Source organism: Sus scrofa, chromosome 10 (assembly GCF_054392235.1).
Source record: "Sus scrofa isolate SSC_HxYL_T2T_F1_AM1 chromosome 10, Sscrofa_HxYL_maternal_Yorkshire_Landrace_v2.0, whole genome shotgun sequence".
Taxonomy (NCBI): domain Eukaryota; kingdom Metazoa; phylum Chordata; class Mammalia; order Artiodactyla; family Suidae; genus Sus; species Sus scrofa.
Window position 1 is genome coordinate 69601205 of NC_139392.1, and position 20348 is coordinate 69621552.

A 20348-nucleotide genomic window follows, 5' to 3' on the forward strand; every position below is an offset into this window, starting at 1 on the left:
ACTTGGCCCCACTACTGAGGAAGCTACCCATCTCAGCACTCTGTCCTGGGAGGTCTCGCCACTCTGGTCAGGAAGGACAAAGCACATTCTCAGCCGTGTGTGAGCTCCCCCACAGACAGGCTCAGACCAGTTTCCAGCCATGCGTCTCTCTGGTACCTTGCCCCAAAGCCACCTCCGCCTCCTTACACTCTGAACTGCCTCTTCAATTCAGGGAGGCTGTCAGGCTCCATCTAGCATCTCCCCTAGCTGTGCCTGCAGCCTGGAAGCTCTCTAGGTAGAGACAGGGCAGTGGACAGCTCAGCCGTGCCTCCCTAGTTTGTGTCTGCTGGAACACTGTTAACTCTTTTTTAAAAAGAAGTTGTTGGAGTTCCCATCGTGGCGCAGTGGTTAATGAATCCGACTGGGAACCATGAGGTTGCGGGTTCAATCCCTGGCCTTGCTCAGTGGGTTAAGGATCTGGCATTGCAGTAAGCTGCGGTGTAGGTTGCAGACGCGGCTCGGATCCCGTGTTGCTGTGGCTCTAGTGTAGGCTGGTGGCTACAGCTCCGATTCGACCCCTAGCCTGGGAACCTCCATATGCCACAGGAGTGGCCCTGGAAATGGCAAAAAGACCAAAAAAAAACAAAAAAACAAAAACAAAAAAGGAAATTGGTTGATTCCCGCAACCCCCCATCCTAGCACTTTTTTCTGCTTCTCTTTGTAGCAGAACTATCCAAAGAGTTATCTAGACCTGCTCGTCCCCTTTGTTTATTGTTCAGTGTTTCTTCTACTCCAACAGCACTTTCCTTCCCACTGTTTCATCCAATAGGCCAATGGCACACAGCTAATTGATTAAATGGTCACGTTACCCTTACTCAACTTTTCAGTGGACAAAATCAACCTAAGTTCTTCTTTCTTGAGACACCTTTACCTTCACTTTCTTCCTAATTCTCTAACGGTTCCTCCTCTATTTGAGCCTCAAGGCACAGCTTTAAATAACACCTGTATCCCAAAGACTTTCAAAGTTATAGTACCAGCCCATGACTGCTAAATTTTATACCTCTAGTGCAAACTGCTCTAATGCATGACATTCTTGCATAACCAACAAAATAAGAATAAGTAAGAGGCACTTCCAGCTGAGTAAGCCCATCCTTTATATAACCTCCCTCCTCCAGTTCTTCCAATGTCAGTAAGTGGCCTGATCACCCATCTACCCAGCTGCTCAAGGTAAAATCAGCAGTTAATCCTTGATTCTTTCTCTCCATCTAGGATATTCAAGTCTCTTGGCCATGCTCTGTTGGTTCTACCTTTAAACACACCTCTGGTCCCTCCATTTCTCTTCCTTCCTACTCTACCACTCTAGTTAAAGCAACTCTTGGCCATTCTCCACACGGCAGTGTGAATAACACTGAAAAGGCATAATTCAGATCATGTCACTCCCTTAACTGAAACTCTCTAAAGGCTCATTCATTTCAGAACCACCCAAACTCCCTGTGGTAGCCTCTAATACCTTTTAGACATGGACCCGGACCACCTGTGCATTCTCAGCTTACACCACTCAACTCTCTCTTCACTTTGCTCTAGTCACACTGGCCTTCTGCTCCTACCTCTGCTCCTCTCTGCACCTGTCCTCCAGTCTCTCTGCCTGGAATGTTCTCCAGCCAGATCTTCATAGGTCTGGCTCTTCCGATGTTCAAGTGTCAGGTCCAATGTTCCCTCTATGCAAAGAAATCTCTTCCCACCTCCTTTCACCTGAAATTCTATAGTCCCTTATTCAGCTACCACTTAAAAGTTAAATATATATAACTTTAAATATATATACGTTAAACTTTCATTAATTTGCTTTTGTCTGTGTTTTCCCATTAGGATTGAGTCATTCAATTAAATACTGAACACTTACTATGTGCCAGGCACTACTTTGGCTGCTAAAAATACATCAGTGAACAAGTGGACAAAAAGTCCTGCCCTCACAGAGCCTACAACAGTCCTTGGCTCATTAATAATGCAGGATAAATATTTGCTACACAAGTGAATGAAAATGAATTTCTATTTTCTTAGTCTCTGTACAACATACCTCAAAAATCTACACCTGGGAGTTCCCATCGTGGCGCAGTGGTTAACGAATCCGACTAGGAACCATGAGGTTGCGGGTTCGGTCCCTGCCCTTGCTCAGTGGGTTAACGATCCGGCGTTGCCGTGAGCTGTGGTGTAGGTCGCAGATGCGGCTCGGATCCTGCGTTGCTGTGGCTCTGGTGTAGGCTGGCGGCCACAGCTCCGATAAGACCCCTAGCCTGGGAACCTCCATATGCCGCCGGAGCGGCCCAAGAAATAGCAAAAAGACAAAAAAAAAAAAAAAAAAAAAAAAAAAAATCTACACCTGGCTATTAGAATAATCAAATTATTTTCAACTTCAAAGCAGCCACATTCATATTTTGTTTCCCCTTCAGCCTCTATTATCTTAGAGGTAAAGCACACATTTGCAACCATGAATACAAAATTCTGGCTCCAGTTTCAAATTCTCATTACAATACAAGCATTCTGTGACTACTGCACCCACTTATATTAAGTCCTTTAGGATGCAAGCCTTCTTCTAGACTCAACTGGAACCAATCACCCATGCATCCAGACTACTTTTACTTTTGGGTCAATTACGTTTATGTACAGTACAAATGAAGCCACCAACTAATTAAAGATTTACATTACTCTATAAACTCATAAAATACAAATGGAAACAGACCTAAATGCATTGGTAACTATTCACAATATACTCATTACCACAGGAAACTGTCACAGCTCCACCTCACTGTATAGTGAGGAAAGCCTGGGTGTGTGAGAGCACACAGGTACACATGCACCTGCACACACACACATGCTCAACCGCACACACACAGGGAAGCTGGGTGAGGCCTCAGTCTAATAACTCCCAGATTTATGCTTTTCCCAATTAATAAATCACCTATATTTAAAGATACGACTTTTTACAAATACATAAAAGGATAGACAACACATCTAGGACAATTATACCAGACAATGCTAAATACAAAGGACTGTATAAAAGCACGGAGTACTGAACAACAACAAAAAGCAAGGCCATTTTATACACTGGGTATCTGGCAATAATGAAATTTACCTGTACAGCACTTTCACCTACACCGCCTTATTCCCCCCTCAGAGCTGCCTAACACAGGGCAGGGGACTGCTGGCAAGGGCAGGGGACTGCTGGCATGGGCAGGGGCGGGGTGGGCCAGGGGACTGCTGGCATGGGCAGGGGCGAGGTGGGGCAGGGGACTGCTGGCAAGGGCAGGGGCGGGGTGGGGCAGGGGACTGCTGGCAAGGGCAGGGGCAGGGTGGGGCAGGGGACTGCTGGCAAGGGCAGGGGCGGGGTGGGGCAGGGGTTGTCTGCAGCAGTAAGGTTCTTTAAGGATGGTTAAGCGACTTGTCAAAGACAGCAAATGCCAAAGCACATTTTTCTCTGACGATACACAACTGCTACTTGTGATTCCAAGATAATCAAAATAATTCATCCCAGTATAGAAAAAGATCTGAACCTCTATACAACCATCCACAGGACATTTTAAACTCAAGCTAATCCCTGCCCCTGGATTTACTCTAAGGCTACACTGTACTTCTTCAGCCAGCACTTACTATACTGAAGGAAATTCAACCAAAATGATTTGCTCTATAAATTGTTGCAAAATTCAGCAAAATGTCTCTGTGCATATCTTAAACTGAACTAACTTTTTAAAGATGCCTCTGCAACAATGGATAATTAAGGTAGGGTTTTATCTTTTAAAGAACTGACTATATCCCTATTCATCACACAATGGGTCAAATTAGGTTTATTAACTACAAGTTTGTTTTTTGTTTTAATCTACCTACAATGGGGTCGGTGGATGAAATCCAATTTATATACTTAAAGGTGCAAAGTTAGGTATCCACAAGGTTTAAAATATTGACATTGCTCAAAATCATTAACTATAATTACAGGCCTTAATAAACTTGATCAAGAAACACACCACAATTTATAGGTGGGCAGAAGCTAACAGCTTCAAGTAATTCACTGAAAACAGTTCTAGCAAGTTGTTTAAAACATTTGAATCACTTGTCTCCTTGTTGATTTCCCCATAAGTTGATTTACTTTTATAGAAAAGTTACTGTAATATATTAAGTCACACTTTAAGGCTTCAAAAGCTTACTTTAAAAGTAAAAGACATACTCTGTCTAGTTCTGTCTCTCTCAGTATTTCATACTTTCACACTGCTTTTGCACTTAGAGGCTCACAATTCATCTTATTCCCAAATTACAAGCTACCCTCTGTGCTTTAAAGTCATGTTTTAACTGACTGCTGTTAACAAGTACTCTTAACTTTCCAGGAAAATTCAATCACAAACATAGAATCCACACCTTCATGTGCACAAACACAACTCTTGCCATTATGTGCATGTGTAGGTAGACATATATATTTTCCATCTGCTGCGTTACCATCCCTAACTACCACCACAGATCATGAGGCAGTAGACTATAAAGTATAAGCCAAACTAAAACCTGGTCTGTTTTAGATAAAATATTAGGAATGGCTGGTTTAATATTTAATCCTAGCTACAAATTCATGAGCCTGTAAGCATTCCTTGTTTACAAGATTTAAGCTACCCTTTATTTAGATGGCACTTTTACTTAAGTACTGTTGATCAACAGAAAACGTAGTTCTGCAAATTCCATTACAGATCACAAGCACCCACAAAACCCCACTGGATATATAAACCTATCAGTTTTCATTACTGTTTTATAAGAAAATGAAGTCTAAGTACTAGTGGTACTAACCCAAAACCTTAAATATGAAATAGTACACTGAAACAACAGCCAACACTTCAGCATCAGCCCCTCCAGCTTTCAAGGGGCTCCCTTTGCAGCTGAGTCCTCAGTCTTCCTGATCTGCCTACAGCCTTTAATTTTTCAATTCTTCTCCTCTTATTAAGCCTATGTAGTAACTTCCATACCGATAAAACCAAAACGACTGTTAGAAAATTTTAAAACAATAAACCATAATCTTGAGCTTTCTGCTCCCATCCCCGCCATTATCAATGCCTTGAGAAACTGAGGAGAAATAGGAATCTTCTCCCAAGAAAATAAACCATCACAAAATTTTATATGCATATCATGGGAATTTACTAAATCCAGCATCATTTCCATGCAACTCTCAGAAGCCCAGCTTACAAAGACTAAAATATCTTGGGCAGGGTAGAAAGCTGAAACTAGACTTTACTACTGCTTCTCAATTATCTTTAATGATCTGTTACTTAATGGAGAAGTCCCAAATATTCTCAATTCTTTTCTAATTCAAACTATCCATAAAATTAAGTTTTGCTTCTAGGTCAATTGAGATTTCACTTACTTCTTTTCACTTCCAATGCAGTGGACAGAATGGAAGAATCTAGATTAAAGACTAAAAAATCTTGGTTTACAAAATTTTCAAGGAAAAAAAGATTATTGGGTTTCTTTCCAAAAATGAGAAATAAAACTTTAAAGTTATCATTTAAAGTGACTTAAGCTTGTTTTTATGAAACAGAAAAACAGGATTTTTATCAAGTTTGGGGAAATTAGTGTTTAACTTTTTTCTCTTACCATGTGTACATATTTCCAATTTTCCTCTAGTTAAAAACAAAAAAAACAAACAAAAAAAAAAACCTGTCTACTTCATAAACTTGGTCTTAATAACACATATACTGGGCCAGTAATGAAGGAGAGTTTAAAGAAAGGACAGGTGTACGAAGAGCATCTTGTGTGCTTAGAACCCTATTAAACCAGGTGTTGGATTGTGATGGCCAGATCCTACTTCTAACGGCCCCAAAGGTGGCTGTGCAGGGCAGGAACAAGGCAACCTCATCACTGACATCTATCTACATCACATATCTCGCCCAAAAGCCTCAGTGACAGAAGACAGGTGAAGCCTACAGTCCTGACAAAGAATGGAGTCGAATGCTGGAGATGCATCCTCAGGAAAAAACGAATTGACTCCAGGAACCCAGCAGTCCCACTTTATTAAATATCACTTTATTATTATTTGTCTTTTTAGGGCCACACCTGCAGCCTATGGAGGTTCCCAGGCCAGGGGTCGAATTGGAGCTGTAGGCACTAGCCTACACCACAGTCACAGCCATGCCAGATCCCAGCCACGTCTGCAACCTACACCACAGCTCACGGCAACACCAGATCTTTAGCCCAATGAGTGAGGCCAGGGATTGAACCTGCGTCCTCATAGGTGCTAGTCAGATTTGTTTCCACTGAGCCATGACGGGAAATCCAAATACCACCTCAAAACCAACTCTCTCAGAATGTCTTTCCTCAACTGAGAAATATCCATAAAGCAAAGTCATAATGTAAAGCTTCCATTTTAACCAAAATAAGTCCATTTTAATGACATCACCTAGTACCGATACCTTGGAAAAATTACCCCTTCAATTAAAAGTGAAACCATGGCACTAAATGGTATTGTAACATTTCTGACTTTAAAGACTATATTCTTGGTGCAACCTCTGCCCCCCCCCCCCCCCGTTGTTCAAACTTTTCTCCCTTTTTACCCCAAAGGGATTCATTTATTTTATATTTGGAGCTGACAGTATACTGATTTCCAATGATTTGAAATATTACTTCTGTAATTTATTCAAAGGTTTTATCAACTGTTACTTTTTGATTTAGCAAGTTACAATGTATTACATTATACCAATTTAGACACTGAACCTCCAACATCTATGTTAAGTTCTTCCATTTATTACAATCTGCAGTTATTTCTCAATCCTACTAACTCATCAAAAACTAAGTTCTAGAGTTGAGTAAAACTCATATTTGGATAGGCAGAGGGGACATCTACTTCAAAGTTATTAAGAGGCATGCTTAATTAAGGCAGCATGTTCAACTTATAACATCAAAATGAGTTAAATGGAAAGATATCAGTGTTATTCTCCCTAGCATTTCTGCCAAGTTTACCATAGAAACTAAATATGCTGTCACCAGGTACAGTTCACCTATCATTTTTGCAGACATTTGAACATAAAAGGCTTAATGAGGTAAGATATATAAAACTGCCCTCATCTAAATCTGCCCCACCTTCCACGATCAACAGGATCACCCTTTTTCTAAACGAGACCCTCGATTCGGGTTCTAGCTGGCTCCTGACCCTAATACAGCAATCAGAGGCATAAGTCTGGTTTTAACCTTTCATCTTTATAAGACGCTTATTATTTTTCAGCCAAAAATAATCAAAAAGTTTGTTTTTCTAAGGCTAACTCAGAGCTCAACTACTTTTTATTTGTGCTTAGCACACACATTTTCAGTATTTATGAATTACATTCAACACTATGATCTGTACCGCCTCTTCTTCCCCTCTTCCTACCAGGCTGAACCTCAGGACTGCAAAGCAGCTGTTCACCTGGGACTGCTTACACTCTTCTATTCAGCTATCTATTCCTGAGGTCTGTGTTTCACTGGTCTTAGTTTTGGTTGGCCGTGAAGTGAAACTGATTCTAAAGAGATGATGGCAAAAGGTAGTCTGAAGGGGAAAAAATCCCTTAAAAACAGACTACACGTGTTACAAGGGAATGATGTCCACTGTGCTATAAAACGTGAGAATGACTGCAGTGAACAAGAATTATCTGTCAAATTTAATAAACATTGATACTTCGGTTGAGCTCTGTTCTTGACTTCAGGTTGTGGCTCCTGGGACAGTCCAAAGTATCCACAGAAGCAAGACTGAACTAAATTTCTCAGTATACTATAGTGCTACCTGCTTTTATCAAGTCTCTCCCCTTCCTCGCCTGCAAAACAAAAACTACAAATGAATTTCCAGGGCAGTGTTAATATTGACACCCCAACTTGAAAGGAGTATCTGTAAAACTTATCAACAGAAACAAAAATAAAACCAAAAGACAAGATTCTGCAATCACAAGTACTTTAATTTTTAAAAACAAGTCACTTATTTAAAAGTCAACAAATGGCACCATTCTACTCTAAAGTTGATACAGGTAAAATAAATTAAGAGGTTCCTTCTCAAAGTCAGCACCGCGCTGGTGCTGCTACAACTGCTACAGAAGCTAATAAATGCATCTACTCTCAAAAGTAACACTCGACCGTCACAACTATTTGACTTTAAAAGGTTAAACAACCCAAACAGTTTAAACAGCTTTATTTTCAAAGTCATCGTTACAGAGAATAATTTCCACATTTAAAATTCTTACAGTACCAAATGGAGGTAATACAAGGCAATTTTCCAAAACCAATCTGTAGCACAAATCCAGGGACTCCTCCACTTCCTTGAACTGTCAATACACTGCACCCTGTTAAAATGGCTGTACCTGAAAACCAAGGTATGCAATTCCTCAGGATTACAAGTCAGCAAGTTACACTGTCAAGGATCTGGGGCAAAGGAGAGGCTTTTTCTATTATCCCTGTGTCTGAGCCCAACTTCCACGACAAGGGAAAGCCACGGCTACGATTAAAATGTCTGTATGATGCAAAACACTTAAGATAGAGACACCCACCCAGATTAAGACATCTCCCTGTTAAGACTTCGGTGCAGGAAATCACTTAACTTTTGTTCGGTTACGAATAAGAGCCCACCTTCTAAATTCAAATCTAGGACATCTTCTTTAAATGCGGTCTTTTCTCCTCTAGGTTGAGCAACCAGCAATCAGGCGGAAATAGGTTTGATTCGGGGAAACAAGTAATAATAAAGTTACGGGCTTTCAGAAAAGCCACCAACACGCCCCAGATCTGCAACGTATTCTCCAGGATCAAAGCAAAAGTCGGGAACAGAAGTAGTTCACCACCCACCCTCCGACTAACTGGAAGTCGGGAGAAGTGGATGCAAAAGTCCCGAAAGAGGACGGAGAGGAGGAGTCCGATCCCAGCCGCCCGCAGACCGGGACCTCCCGCGGCCCGCAGTCCCGCCGCCCCCTGCCCGGCCGCCGGGGCTCCACGTGGGGCCGCACCGCCGGACCGGATCGCAGGCAGCCGGGCGAGCAGTGCCCCGGCGCGCCCGGAACCAGCGCTCCCGGCGCCGGCGGCGCGCGGAGGCCGAGCCGGCCCCAGAGCGCCACCCAGCGGCCCGCGGAGAGGGCTGCAGGCGGGCCCGCCGCTGCACCCCCGCCGCCCGGCCCGCTCCCTCTCCGGATGCACCAGGCCCAGCCCAAGCGCTCCGACCACAAAATGGCTGCCGGCAGCCTTGTCACGTGACCCCTTTGTGCCTTTCGGGCGCCCGAACTGCGCGGGGCCCGGGTCCAAGGGGCCGGGGTCGGCGGGTGGCCCGAAAGGAGGCCCCGCCGGGCCGCGGCGGCCGGGGGTCGAGGCCGGGGGCGGCGGGGTAAGGGCCCGGCCGGCGCCGGGAGTCGGCGGCGGCGAGAAGATGGCGGCCATTTTGTGTGGGTCTGTGCTCCGCCGCCGCCGCAGGCAGCGGAGGGAGCGGGGCCTGGCGGCGGGTCGGACAGGGGAGTTAACACGTACCGACTCCTCTTCCTTCTCCATCCCGGTGGGCATCTGCGGCACGGCCCGGTTTATCGAGGCGTACTCGTGCAGGTCGGGCAGATCCTCACAGCGGAAAACCGGCAGCGGCTTCGAGGCGTCTAGCGCCCGCGCCCGAAACGACAGTTTACTCATCTCAGGCGCAGCAGATACCTCTCCGCTCTGGGGAAACGGCCCCGGCCAGCGGGATCATGGAGAACCGGGGGTTCGGTCCCCACTCGCCCGCCGCTGCCGGGGACTGGAGGGGCGGAGCGCGGAGCCCGCCGTCCGGGCACTCGAAGCAGCCGGGAGGTGGGAGGCCGAGCCGCTCCGCTCCTCGCTCGCTCGCTCTCCTCAATACGCCATGGCCAACATGGCGGACATTAAAACTCCACTGTGCGCTCTTCAGCCAACCCCAGCCATTCCCCACACTGCATCGCGCAGCGGCGCGGGCACGCGGGGGGGGGCGCGGGCTCGAGGCCGGGCGCCGGCACGGAGCGCGCGTCCCGCCAACCCCCGGCGCCCGGCCCTGCTCCCCGCGCCCGGCGGCTCGGCCCCCGCCCCCGCGGCCGCGGGCGGACGGGCCGGGCGCCCGGACGCCGGGGGCCGGCTGCGGCTTCGCCGGCCCGCGCGCCCGCCGGCCCGCGCTCGCTCCCGCGCGGCGCCGTTTGCTGACAGGCCAGGGTGCAGGGAAGCTCCGCGAGGCGGCGGCGGCGGGCGGCGCGGGGTCGGGATGGCACCTGTCACCGCCGGCGGCCGGGTCCTGGGTGAGCGGGCGCCCAAGCCCCGCCAGCCGGCGCGTTGAGGCCTCGGAAGGAAAATGCAAAGGACGCTCAGGGCGCAACGCCACTTCGGGTGAACTTTTACCAGCCATTATGTTTGCGTCTAAGGAAACTCTGAATTGTATTTGATGGGCTCGCATCAGATCACGGGTCAGTTCCCATCACTGGGCTCAGTATAAGCAGGCGTCCTAGCTGCTCCAAAGTAGGGTTTAGTGTTTTGTTTCTTTTTTAATCTTGCATTTTATCGACCCATAGTCACTCTCTTATTGTCACTGAAGCAAAGGAAATAATTATTATCGGACACCGTAACCTTCAGGAAAAAAATTAAAGCAAGACCTACGTCAAAATTTTAGAGCCAACCCAATGATACAGCAATCCCACTCCTGGGCATATATCCGAACAAAATTCCAATTCAAAAAGACACATGCACCCCAATGTTCATTGTAACACTATTCGCAATAGCCAAGAATCAACCTAAACATCCACAGACAGGAACGGATAAGGAAGATGTGGTACATATACACGATGGAATATTGCTCAGCCATAAAAAAGGAACACACTAATGCCATCTGCAGCAACATGGATGGACCTAGAGATGATCATACTGAGTAAAGTAAGTCAGAGAAGGACTAATACAGGATACCACTTATATGTGGAATCTTAAAAAAAAGATACAAATGAACTTATTTACAAAACAGAAACAGGTTCACACATAGAAAACAAACTTACCAAAGGGAAAAGGTGAGGGGAAGGGATACATTAGAAATTGGGGAGTGACATAATACATACTACTATATATAAAATAAATAAAGAAGGACCTACCATATAGCTCAAGCACTCGTGTGTGTGCACAAACACAAATTTTAGAGTCAGGTGATTTTTCTGTACTGGAAGAAAATGCTGCTTCAGTGTAGCCATGGGTTGATATTTATCATCTGTTCTCTGAGAAACTTTATAAAATTATAGGAAGACCTATAATGCTCCTGCCAAACCAAAAAATACATTTTAAAAAATTAGAAAGAAAAACTGTACTATTAGAAGGGATTTAGATGGACTTGATGGCTATCGCTTGGTTTCTACCGCACACGAAAATGAATATCCAGAGCGCTCTTTCCAGCAGAATATTTTAAAAACCAGAGACTTTGGGGATAGGCTTAATAGGTTCGGCAACAAAATTTCAAATACTCACCAAGATACAAAAAAGTTTTGTACCTCTGGCTTTTCTCCCTGGAGGATACTAGTAAAAATAATCACTATTCTTCACTACTGGGTTGGGTAGGAAATGTTATTAGCTTAAGATCCCAAGGCAAAGTGCTCTTTCAGGTTGGTTTAGCTACCCCTATCAGGTGGGGGAAAAAAAACAGATGGCAGCTCTCTAAAATTATCCTAAAACCCTAATATTGCCAAGTCAGCCCCGTGGGGCAGAGGGACATCCATCTACATTTCCTGGACTAAGACACTGCATTTATTCCTTCAGTGAGCAAACATTTATGGAGACCTCAAGGCCCTCAAAGTGAACTGCTAATTACTCAGCACCCACAGGACTCCCGGAGGAGCTCACCCAGAGGGAGCAGGACCCGAGGACCACACCCACCACACCTGAGGTAAGTGTGAGGATGAGAGCTCAGGCTATTTGGGACCAGGCAAGGGTGGCACGCAGTTCCTGAGGCATGGCTCTTATGAAAGCATTCAGGGAAGACTTTTTGGAGGAGATGACAACAGACTAAACACTATGTAGGGTAAGTATGGCTGAACCTTAAAAAAAAAAAAGAAGAGAAGTTCCCTGGTGGTACCACAGGTTAAGAATCCAGCATCTCACTGCTCTGGCACAAGTTCAATCCCTGGCCCAGGAACTTCTGCATGCCACAGGTGCAGCAAAAAAAAAAAAAAAAAAAAAAAATATATATATATATATATATATATATATATATGTATGGAGAAGGAAGTTTTCTTTGCAGCAACATGGATGGAACTAGAGACTCTCATACTAAGTAAGTCAAAAAGAGAAAGACAAATAGTACATGATATCACATATGTGGAATATAAAATATGGCACAAACGAACCTATCTACAGAAAAGAAACAAACTCGTGGACATGGAGAACAGACTCGTGTTGCCAAGGGAGAGGGGGAGGGAGTGGAATGGACTGGGAGTTTGGGGTTAGTAGATGCAAACTATTGCATTTAGAGTAGGTAAGCAATGAGATCCTATCGTACAGCACAGAGAACTATATCCAGTCACATGTGATGGAACATGATGGAAGGTAACATGAGTAAAAGAATGTATCTATGGATTAAAAGTGTGTGTGTGTAACTGGATCACTTTGCTGCACAGCAGAAATTGACAAAACTCTGTAAATCAACTATAATGAAAAAAAAAAAAAAAAAAGAAAGAAAAAAGAAAGGGAACTTGGCCCAGGCAAGCAGCATGTGGGAAGGCTCAGAGCCCTGAAAGAGTTGTCACATGCTGGGGTCCTCCAGAATTACCAGCCACACTGTGGACCATGACGCCTCCCTACTCAGGTTTAACCGTTCTGAAAATACTGGCTGAATATTAGCACGGTAATCCTCTCAAGCCTATTCTATTAGACTTCTGAAAATCCTAGTAGTAGATTCAGTTCATTGAGGAGCCTGTGAACTAAAATAGAGTCTTAAGTCATGAGCGAACCACCCGGAAAATGAATATATATAAACCTTCATTAAAATCATAATCTCAAGATAACATTTTCCATATCCTATGCTAGTAATAATGGGCACAATATAACTGAGTTCTTTGTTCTCTGGAAATTTGAGACTTACCCTCCATTGTGGGTTCAGAGAGATGCTTACCAATTAAGCTTGCCTTTTGCAGGTGATATGCCTCTGAGACACTGGTCCCCATCAAGCTCACTGACCTGAATTTCTGATTTGTGTATCCTTGACACAAAGACCCAAAGGCTCCCAAAGACCCAAAGGCTGGACTCCCAAGCCTCTTACATTCCATTCACTTTCCTCCCTCCTAAGGGCCAGGAGTGCAGAATAAAGGCTCTGGTCTACGAGTTCCCGCTGTGGAGAAATGGGATCAGCCACATCTTGGGAGCACAGGGACATGGGTTCCATCCTGGCACAGTGGGTTAAGGATCTGGTGTTGCTGCAGCCAAGGCTTAGGTCACAACTGCAGCTAGGATCTGATCCTTGGCCCGGGAGTTCCATATGCCCTAAGGCGGCCAAAAATGGGGGGTGAGGGAGGGAAGGCTCTGGTTGAATTTTCCTCAGCTTCATTTATCCAAAAGGTTCTTTGGGGAGTTCCTATGGTGGCTCAGGGGTAATGAAGCCAACTGGTATCTATGAGAACACGGTTCGATCCCTGGCCCTGCTCAGTGGGTTAAGGATCCTGTATTGCCATGAGCTGTGGTGTAGGTCGCAGGTACAACTCATACCCTGTGTTGCTGTGGCTGTGGCTGTGGCATAGGCTGGCAGCTGGAGCTCAGAATGGAATCCTAGCCTGGGAATGTCCATATGCTGCACCTGCAGCCCTAAAAATTAAAAAAAAAAAAAAAAAGCAAAATGTTCTTTGCAAAAATGGCTAATCCTGCACTGTTTTTCACTTTTTCTGTTCCCAACTTCCAGTTCCCTCATTTTTGCTAAGAATCCCCAATAAGAGTGTCATGAAATTCTCAGTGCTTCAAGATATATATACAAATGTAAAGCTGTGTATACGAACCTTTCCTCAAAGGGGAACTTTTGGTTGGGAAGGAACTGACAGTATTTAAAATAGTTTTGACTCATGTCACGAGTATATACTGAATACCTAGGCAACACACAGTACCATCACTGTGGGGGGATGCAAGTAAGACACTGAGAAAGGGATGCCCGGTTAACAAAATGACCAGGACAAGGCATGATGGTGACATGCAGTGCTCTGGGAGTTCAGAAAGAAGGCAGCCACTTCCAAGTGGGTTGATCAGACATTATGGAGAAGATGGGGCACGTGATTCGGTTCTGAAGGATAATCATTAACAGTCCAACTGGTGATGGGAATGAAATGGTAGAAGAAAGAATCTTCATGCAAGAGTGCAACTCCAGGGACAGAAAGAAGGGAGGAGGCAACCACCAGGGGTGTGTGAGGGTGAGGAGGTTTACCTGGCCGGGGTTCAGTGGGAGATGACAACAACCCAGATGTAAGACGAAACTGGAAAGAACTTGAGTGGAGGAAATAGGAGGAGAAGGGAAAGAGCCATACATTATCATGGGAATAATAAAAGGGAAAGAGCCATACATTATAATGGGAATAATAATCATACTAATATCATCACCCTGAAATTTGATTCATCTAAACTGGTTTCAAACACAGAACGTCCTGCTTAAACAAAGAATGTGTCAAATGTAACAGCTCCGACATTGCACTCTGCTGTACATAACAGACCCCAAGTGAAGCTCTACATATTAGTTTATGCACAACATGTGCCCAAGTCCTACTATTTCTTTAAAATTCTTCCTAGGATTTGCCTCCTTATTTCCACTCCCACTGAGTTAACCCATTGTCTCAGCTCTCATCACCTCCCACCTAGAAACAACCTCCAGTCCAGGTCATCCCTGATGCACTCACGCCTTCAATAAGCCCTGATGAAGCTCCTACTGTATAGGAAACTGTGCTGTTACTCTGCTAAGAGTGGCTAGTGGAAGCCCACAGTGGTTTGTGGGTCCCTAGAAATATGAAGATGCAATACAGATTGCCCTACAGGGCTTCACAGTGCAGTGCACACCCCCAAATCAGGGAGCCTAAAACCCCACTTTGATCTGTGTCCTCCCTCCCCAAGTCATTTTTTATAACTGCTCCTCATATTGCTCATTAGAAAGACGTTTTTTATTTTATTTTATTATTATTATTATTATCTGCTATTTTAGGGCTGCACCTGAGGCATGCGGAGGTTCCCAGGCTAGGGGTCTAATCAGAGCTGCAGCTGCTGGCCATAGGCACAGGCACAGTACCATCAGATCCCAGAGGCATCTGCGACCTATACGATGGCTCATGGCAATGCCAGATGCTTAACCCACTGATCGAGGCCAGGGATCGAACTCGCATCCTCATGGATCCTAGTTGGGTTCGTTAAATGCTGAGCCATGAAGGGAACTCCTCCCCCACCCCTTTTTTCATATGCTTCTCGAGGCCTCATCATTTTGCCTCACTCTCTCCAACACTGTTTCGCCTTATTGCTTAAGACAAACAAGCTCTTCACTCTGGCAGGTAACTCTCATCACCATCTTAAAAATCAGTCAAGTTTTTCCTGCTTCCAGGTTTTTCTTTATTCCTTTCTCTCTATCCTTCCTGTCCAGCTTCAGACCATCTACTTCTAACTACTGAAATACTGCTTCACAGGAATGTTTTGAAGATTAAATCAAACAATCCATGTCAAGCATTTATACGGTCTTCGGCCTACAATAAACATTCAATAGATGTAAGCTATTGCTATTATCCTTCCAAATCCAACTCAAATATCACCTTCTTCATGAAACATTGATGACTTCTCTTCTCTGGGTCCTCATTCAAATCCTCCTTGAAGAAGGGTTAAGTAGTTAGGTGAACTCAAAATAATCCTTAAGCTTCCCTCCATCTTTCTCATCTCTGGGCTCTTATTATAATTTCCTACTATAATTCCAATCAGTAAGAACAATAACTACCATTTACTGAGCATCTACTAGGTAACATGTAGTGCAGAAGTACATTCTTTTTTTTTTTTTTTCGGTCCTTTTAGGGCCACTCCTGTGGCATATGGAAGTTCCCAAGCTAGGGGTCAAATCGGAGCTGCACCTGAGGCCACAGCCACAGCAATGACAGATCCAAGCCTCATCTTCGACCTTTACCACAGCTCACAACAATGCCAGATCCTTAGCCCACTGATCGGGGCCAGGGATCAAACCTCAGTCCTTACGGATACTAATCGTGTTCATTACTGCTGAGCCACAATGGGAACTCAATAGAAGTACATTCTAAATGCACGATTGCATTTAATTTTCATGACAGCCCTTATTTAAGGTGTGTTTTGTAGAGATGTTGCAAGTCCTACCTATGGTCACAAAGCTAGTGAAAGGCAGGGCTGAGACCAGAATCCCTGGGATTGAGTGGAGCCCCAGAAACCAGATGGTAAAGTGAAGTAAGGAGTGGATTGGGAGTGAGAGAATTCAGAAGCTTGGCCATGAGGGGAGGAGGGAGAGAAAGGGGAAGGCATAGGTTTTCCGGCCACCAGTTCTGTTGTTTTGTAGGTGGGAGAGAGAGATGTGGAATGTTTGTTTGCTGCCAGCAAAGAATCATGTAAATGGATTAAATTTAGGATCATCTTCCTCTGAGGCAGGAGGGAAGGAGGGCGAGAATGGACAGTAATGCAAAGAAGTTAAATTCTCATCAATGGGATAATAAGACTGAAAAAAAAATTATAACTCTGGAGTTTCCTTTGTGGCTCAGATAACAAACCCGACTAGTATCCATCAGGATGTGGGTTCAATCCCTGGCCTCGCTCAGTGGGTTAAGGATCTGGTGTTGCCCTGAGCTGTTATATAGGTTGCAGGTACAGCCCAGATCTGGCATTCCTGTGGCTATCGTGTAGGCCGGCAGCTGCAGCTCTGATTCAACCCCTAGCCTGCGAACTTCCATGTGCCACAGGTGTGGCCCTAAAAAAAATAAATAAATCCCGATACCAGTTTGGGTGCTTCCCTTCAGGCATTCAACAAATATTTCCTGGATGTATACTGAGAGCTATGCGACGCCGTTTGTGCAGGCAAACAATTATAAATGAAACATGATCCCTATAAGCCTCACAGGTCTAAGAATAAAGTGAGTTACCGTATTTGTATTTCATTGGAAAAGTGCAAAATTAATTTCTTTAAGATGTGCGAGGCACAATGATCTTGACATTAAGAATTGATACAGGAGCTCTCGCTGTGGTGCAGCAGGATTTGCGGTATCTTGGGAGCACTGGGATGCGGGTTCGACCCTTGGCCCCCCACAGTGGGTTAAAGATCTGGGGTTTCTTCTGCTTCAGCTTGGTTAGCGGCTGTGGTTCGGATCTGATCCCTGGCCGGGAAGCTCCATATGCCACAGAGCAGCAAAAAAAAAAAAAAGATATAATGCTTAATTTTCAGCATTGTGCAAAAGTACTAAAATACTGACCCGAATTTTCACCTGCAGTAATCATTTTCCCTCACTTTTTATTTTCATAATGAGTGATATAAAGAAATGGCATAAAGTAATTCTTCCAACATAACATTTACGAAACTGAAAACGGGAAGCCCTTTATGATCCTTTATGATGTATGTTGGAAAGTAAATGTTACAATTGTGTTACAATGAAGCTCTTTATGATGTGTTGTACAGTTAGAAAGTAAATGTTACAATTGTGTTACAATATGTTTAATAGTATCACATAAACAATATCTGAACTGGCAATTTCTCTACAGAGTTGATTTATTCATGGAATGCTGATCATAATATACTTAAGAATTAATTTTGATATAAAGTAAAATAGTTTGGGGGGTTCCCTCATGGTCTAGTAGTTAGGATTCAGTGCTTTCTCTGCTGCCCAGGTTCAATCCCCTGGTTTAGGAACCGAGATCCCACATCAAGCCACTGCACGCTGCACAGCCAAAAAAAAATTTAAATTTTAAAAACAAAAAATAAAATAAAATAGTTTGGAATATATCCAGAAACAGTCTAGCTCCATCTTAAAAGAACAGAGGGCAAGTTATTAATCCTAGCAGGCTATAGCAGGACAGGCTCAAAATTATTTCAATTTAATTGTGTCTCCAATGTACACAAATAAAAATAAGTTCGAATTTTTAAAAACCCACAAAATGGTCCCAGCAGTATTGGGAATTTTTTTTTTTTTTTCCTTTTTAGGACTGGACCGGCAGCCATATGGAGGTTCCCAGGCTAGGGGTCGAGTCAGAGCTGTAGCAGCCAGCCTACGCCACAGCCACAGCAACATCAGATCTGAGCCTCATCTCTGACCTACACCACAGCTCACGGCAACACTGTACCTTAACCCACTGAGCGAGGCCAGGGATTGAACCCAATACCTCATGGTTCCTAGTCAGATTCGATTCTGCTGCACCACAGTGAGAACTCGGGTTTTTAAAAGACAATGAAATATGATACATATTAGAATGCAATGTAAAATCCTAAATTTATAGAAAGTCTACTCAGAGCACAGCAAGGATTTTGCCAAAATTTAGACCATCATCCCTCGTTGGTGGGAGTGGTGGTAGTGATTGGTTAAGTTTGACCGTTTTTAGGACTTGCCTTCCTCAATTCCCAGGTCCCATAAATCGTCTGATCTTTTCCTTACCGTCAGGGCAGGGCAGGGAGAGCAGATGATGAGGCCTCCTTGGCAATATTTTATTTACTTTTATTTGTTTATTTATTTATTTGCCTTTTTAGGGCCGCACCTGAGGCATATGGAAGTTGCCAGGCTAGGGGGTTGAATCAGAGCTGTAGCCACTGGCCTATGCATAGCCACGCCAGATCTGAGCTGCATCTGAGACCTATACCACAGCTCACAGCAGTGCCGGATCCTTAACCCACTGATCGAGGCCAGGGATGGAAGCTGCATCCTCGTGGATACTAGTCAGATTCACTTCCACTGAGCCCCGATAGGAACTCCCCATGGCAGCATTTTCATGAGGACACAATTAGATGCGGTTGGGGAAGTGATGGCAAACACAAGTGTTTAGTAATTAAGAGAGGACTGTCATAACAATTAATTTTTCTAGAAGAATAAATATTTAAACTGGATTTTCTCAAATCACTGTTACCTTATTCAGTCCAGTGACTGGCACTTACTGACAGACACGGCTGTAGCCTAGGTGGGGGTCTAAGGTTATAAGGGGCAAAAAGACAAAAATGAGAGGAAGAAAGTGTGAGAGGTAGGAACTTTCAGGTGCCTTATAATCTGGAGCACATAAAACATACACTTAGAGTTCCCTGGTGGCTCAGTGGATTAAGAATCTGGCATTGTCATTGCTCTGGTGCAGGTTCAGTCCCTAGCCTGAGAATTTCCACATGCCAAGGGTGCTACCAAAAACAAAGTGCAAAGTTTCTAAAATTAAAAAAAAAAAAAAAACACTACTTGAGTGTTATGCAGATTGGTATGGTATAAATGGTACATAAAAGGTAAGGAGATGAAACTTAGAAGAACTAGAGAAAAAACTGTGAATGAAGTAGAAATTTGTGTTGAAAGGCTTAAGTCAAAGAAAGACTGATAGGGGAGTTCCCATTGTGGCACAGTGGAAACGAATCCGACTAGGAGCCATGAGGCTGCAGGTTAGATTCCTGGTCTCGCTCAGTGGGTTAAGGATCTGGTGTTGCCGCTGTGGTGTAGATCACACGGCTCGGATCCTGCATTGCTGTGGCTGTGGTGTAGGCTGGCAGCCGTAGCTCCAATTTGACCCCTAGTCTGGGAACTTCTGCATGCCGCAGATGCAGCCCTAAAAAGCAAAAAAAAAAAAAAAAAAAAAAAAAAAAAGGGAAGCAGGCATGACAGGGAGAGAGAGAAAATGCTATGAATTGCCATTGCTCCTAGGACCCCAGGAAGGAAATTACATCTATTTTCTTCCCAAACTTGGGGCACAACAGTCTCTCCTATTATTTTCTAATAAGTTAATATTAGTGGAAGACAAGTTTTCCCTTAATTCTATGTATCCTTCTTTAGGGTACCTTGAGTAACCTTGTGCCAACTGCTTAGACAAGCCCTCTGGGTCCGGTTCCTCCTCTCTTCCAGAGAAGGGATGGAAAAGTGAGTGATTTCAAACCTGAGGCGTGAGGTTAGGGGTGTGAAGAGCGATTCATGGAGTGAGAGGAGAAGGAACTGAGAATGGAACCCTGGAAGTACCAACATCTAGGAGCCTGCTGGGGAACAGGAGCCGGGAAAAGAGCAGAGGAGGCTGGGAGGAGCCAGATTGACTATTTCAAAGAGGTGAAACAAAGCTTGAGGAGGTCCCCGGAGACACAGCAACCCTGACTTCTCTAGGACCAAGTGGGCAGAAAATACACTCTGCGGAGTTGAGATGTGACTGGAGGAGTCACAGGCTGAGTGGTGCCTGAAACGTGTGAATTCATCACTTAG

General features: G+C 44.5%; 1 protein-coding gene and 1 long non-coding RNA gene across 18 annotated transcripts in view; both read right to left on the reverse strand.

Annotated features, from left to right (window-relative positions):
* The window catches only part of EPC1 (enhancer of polycomb homolog 1), a 111536-nt gene that overhangs the window by 70719 nt on the left and 20469 nt on the right, over nucleotides 1-20348 (reverse strand). For 8 of the 17 annotated variants that reach the window (XR_014817840.1, XR_014817838.1, XR_014817841.1 and 5 more), the window contains exon 1: nucleotides 9475-9856. The exons of 7 other annotated variants lie outside the window; for them this stretch is intronic. Coding sequence is in view for 6 of the 10 variants with exons in the window: in XM_084980135.1 (XP_084836261.1) it covers nucleotides 9475-9627 (153 nt within the window). In the remaining 4 variants the exon portion in view is untranslated. Of the gene's footprint in view, nucleotides 1-9474; nucleotides 9857-11075; nucleotides 11237-20348 lie in introns of those variants that run through there. 2 more of the 17 variants (XM_084980134.1, XM_084980133.1) reach the window with 2 other exon arrangements.
* LOC146399498 (uncharacterized) lies at nucleotides 892-5187 on the reverse strand. Its single transcript, XR_014817859.1, has 2 exons — nucleotides 2357-5187; nucleotides 892-2270 (listed from the first exon to the last, which is right to left on the reverse strand). It is a non-coding gene; the product is annotated as an uncharacterized LOC146399498 (long non-coding RNA).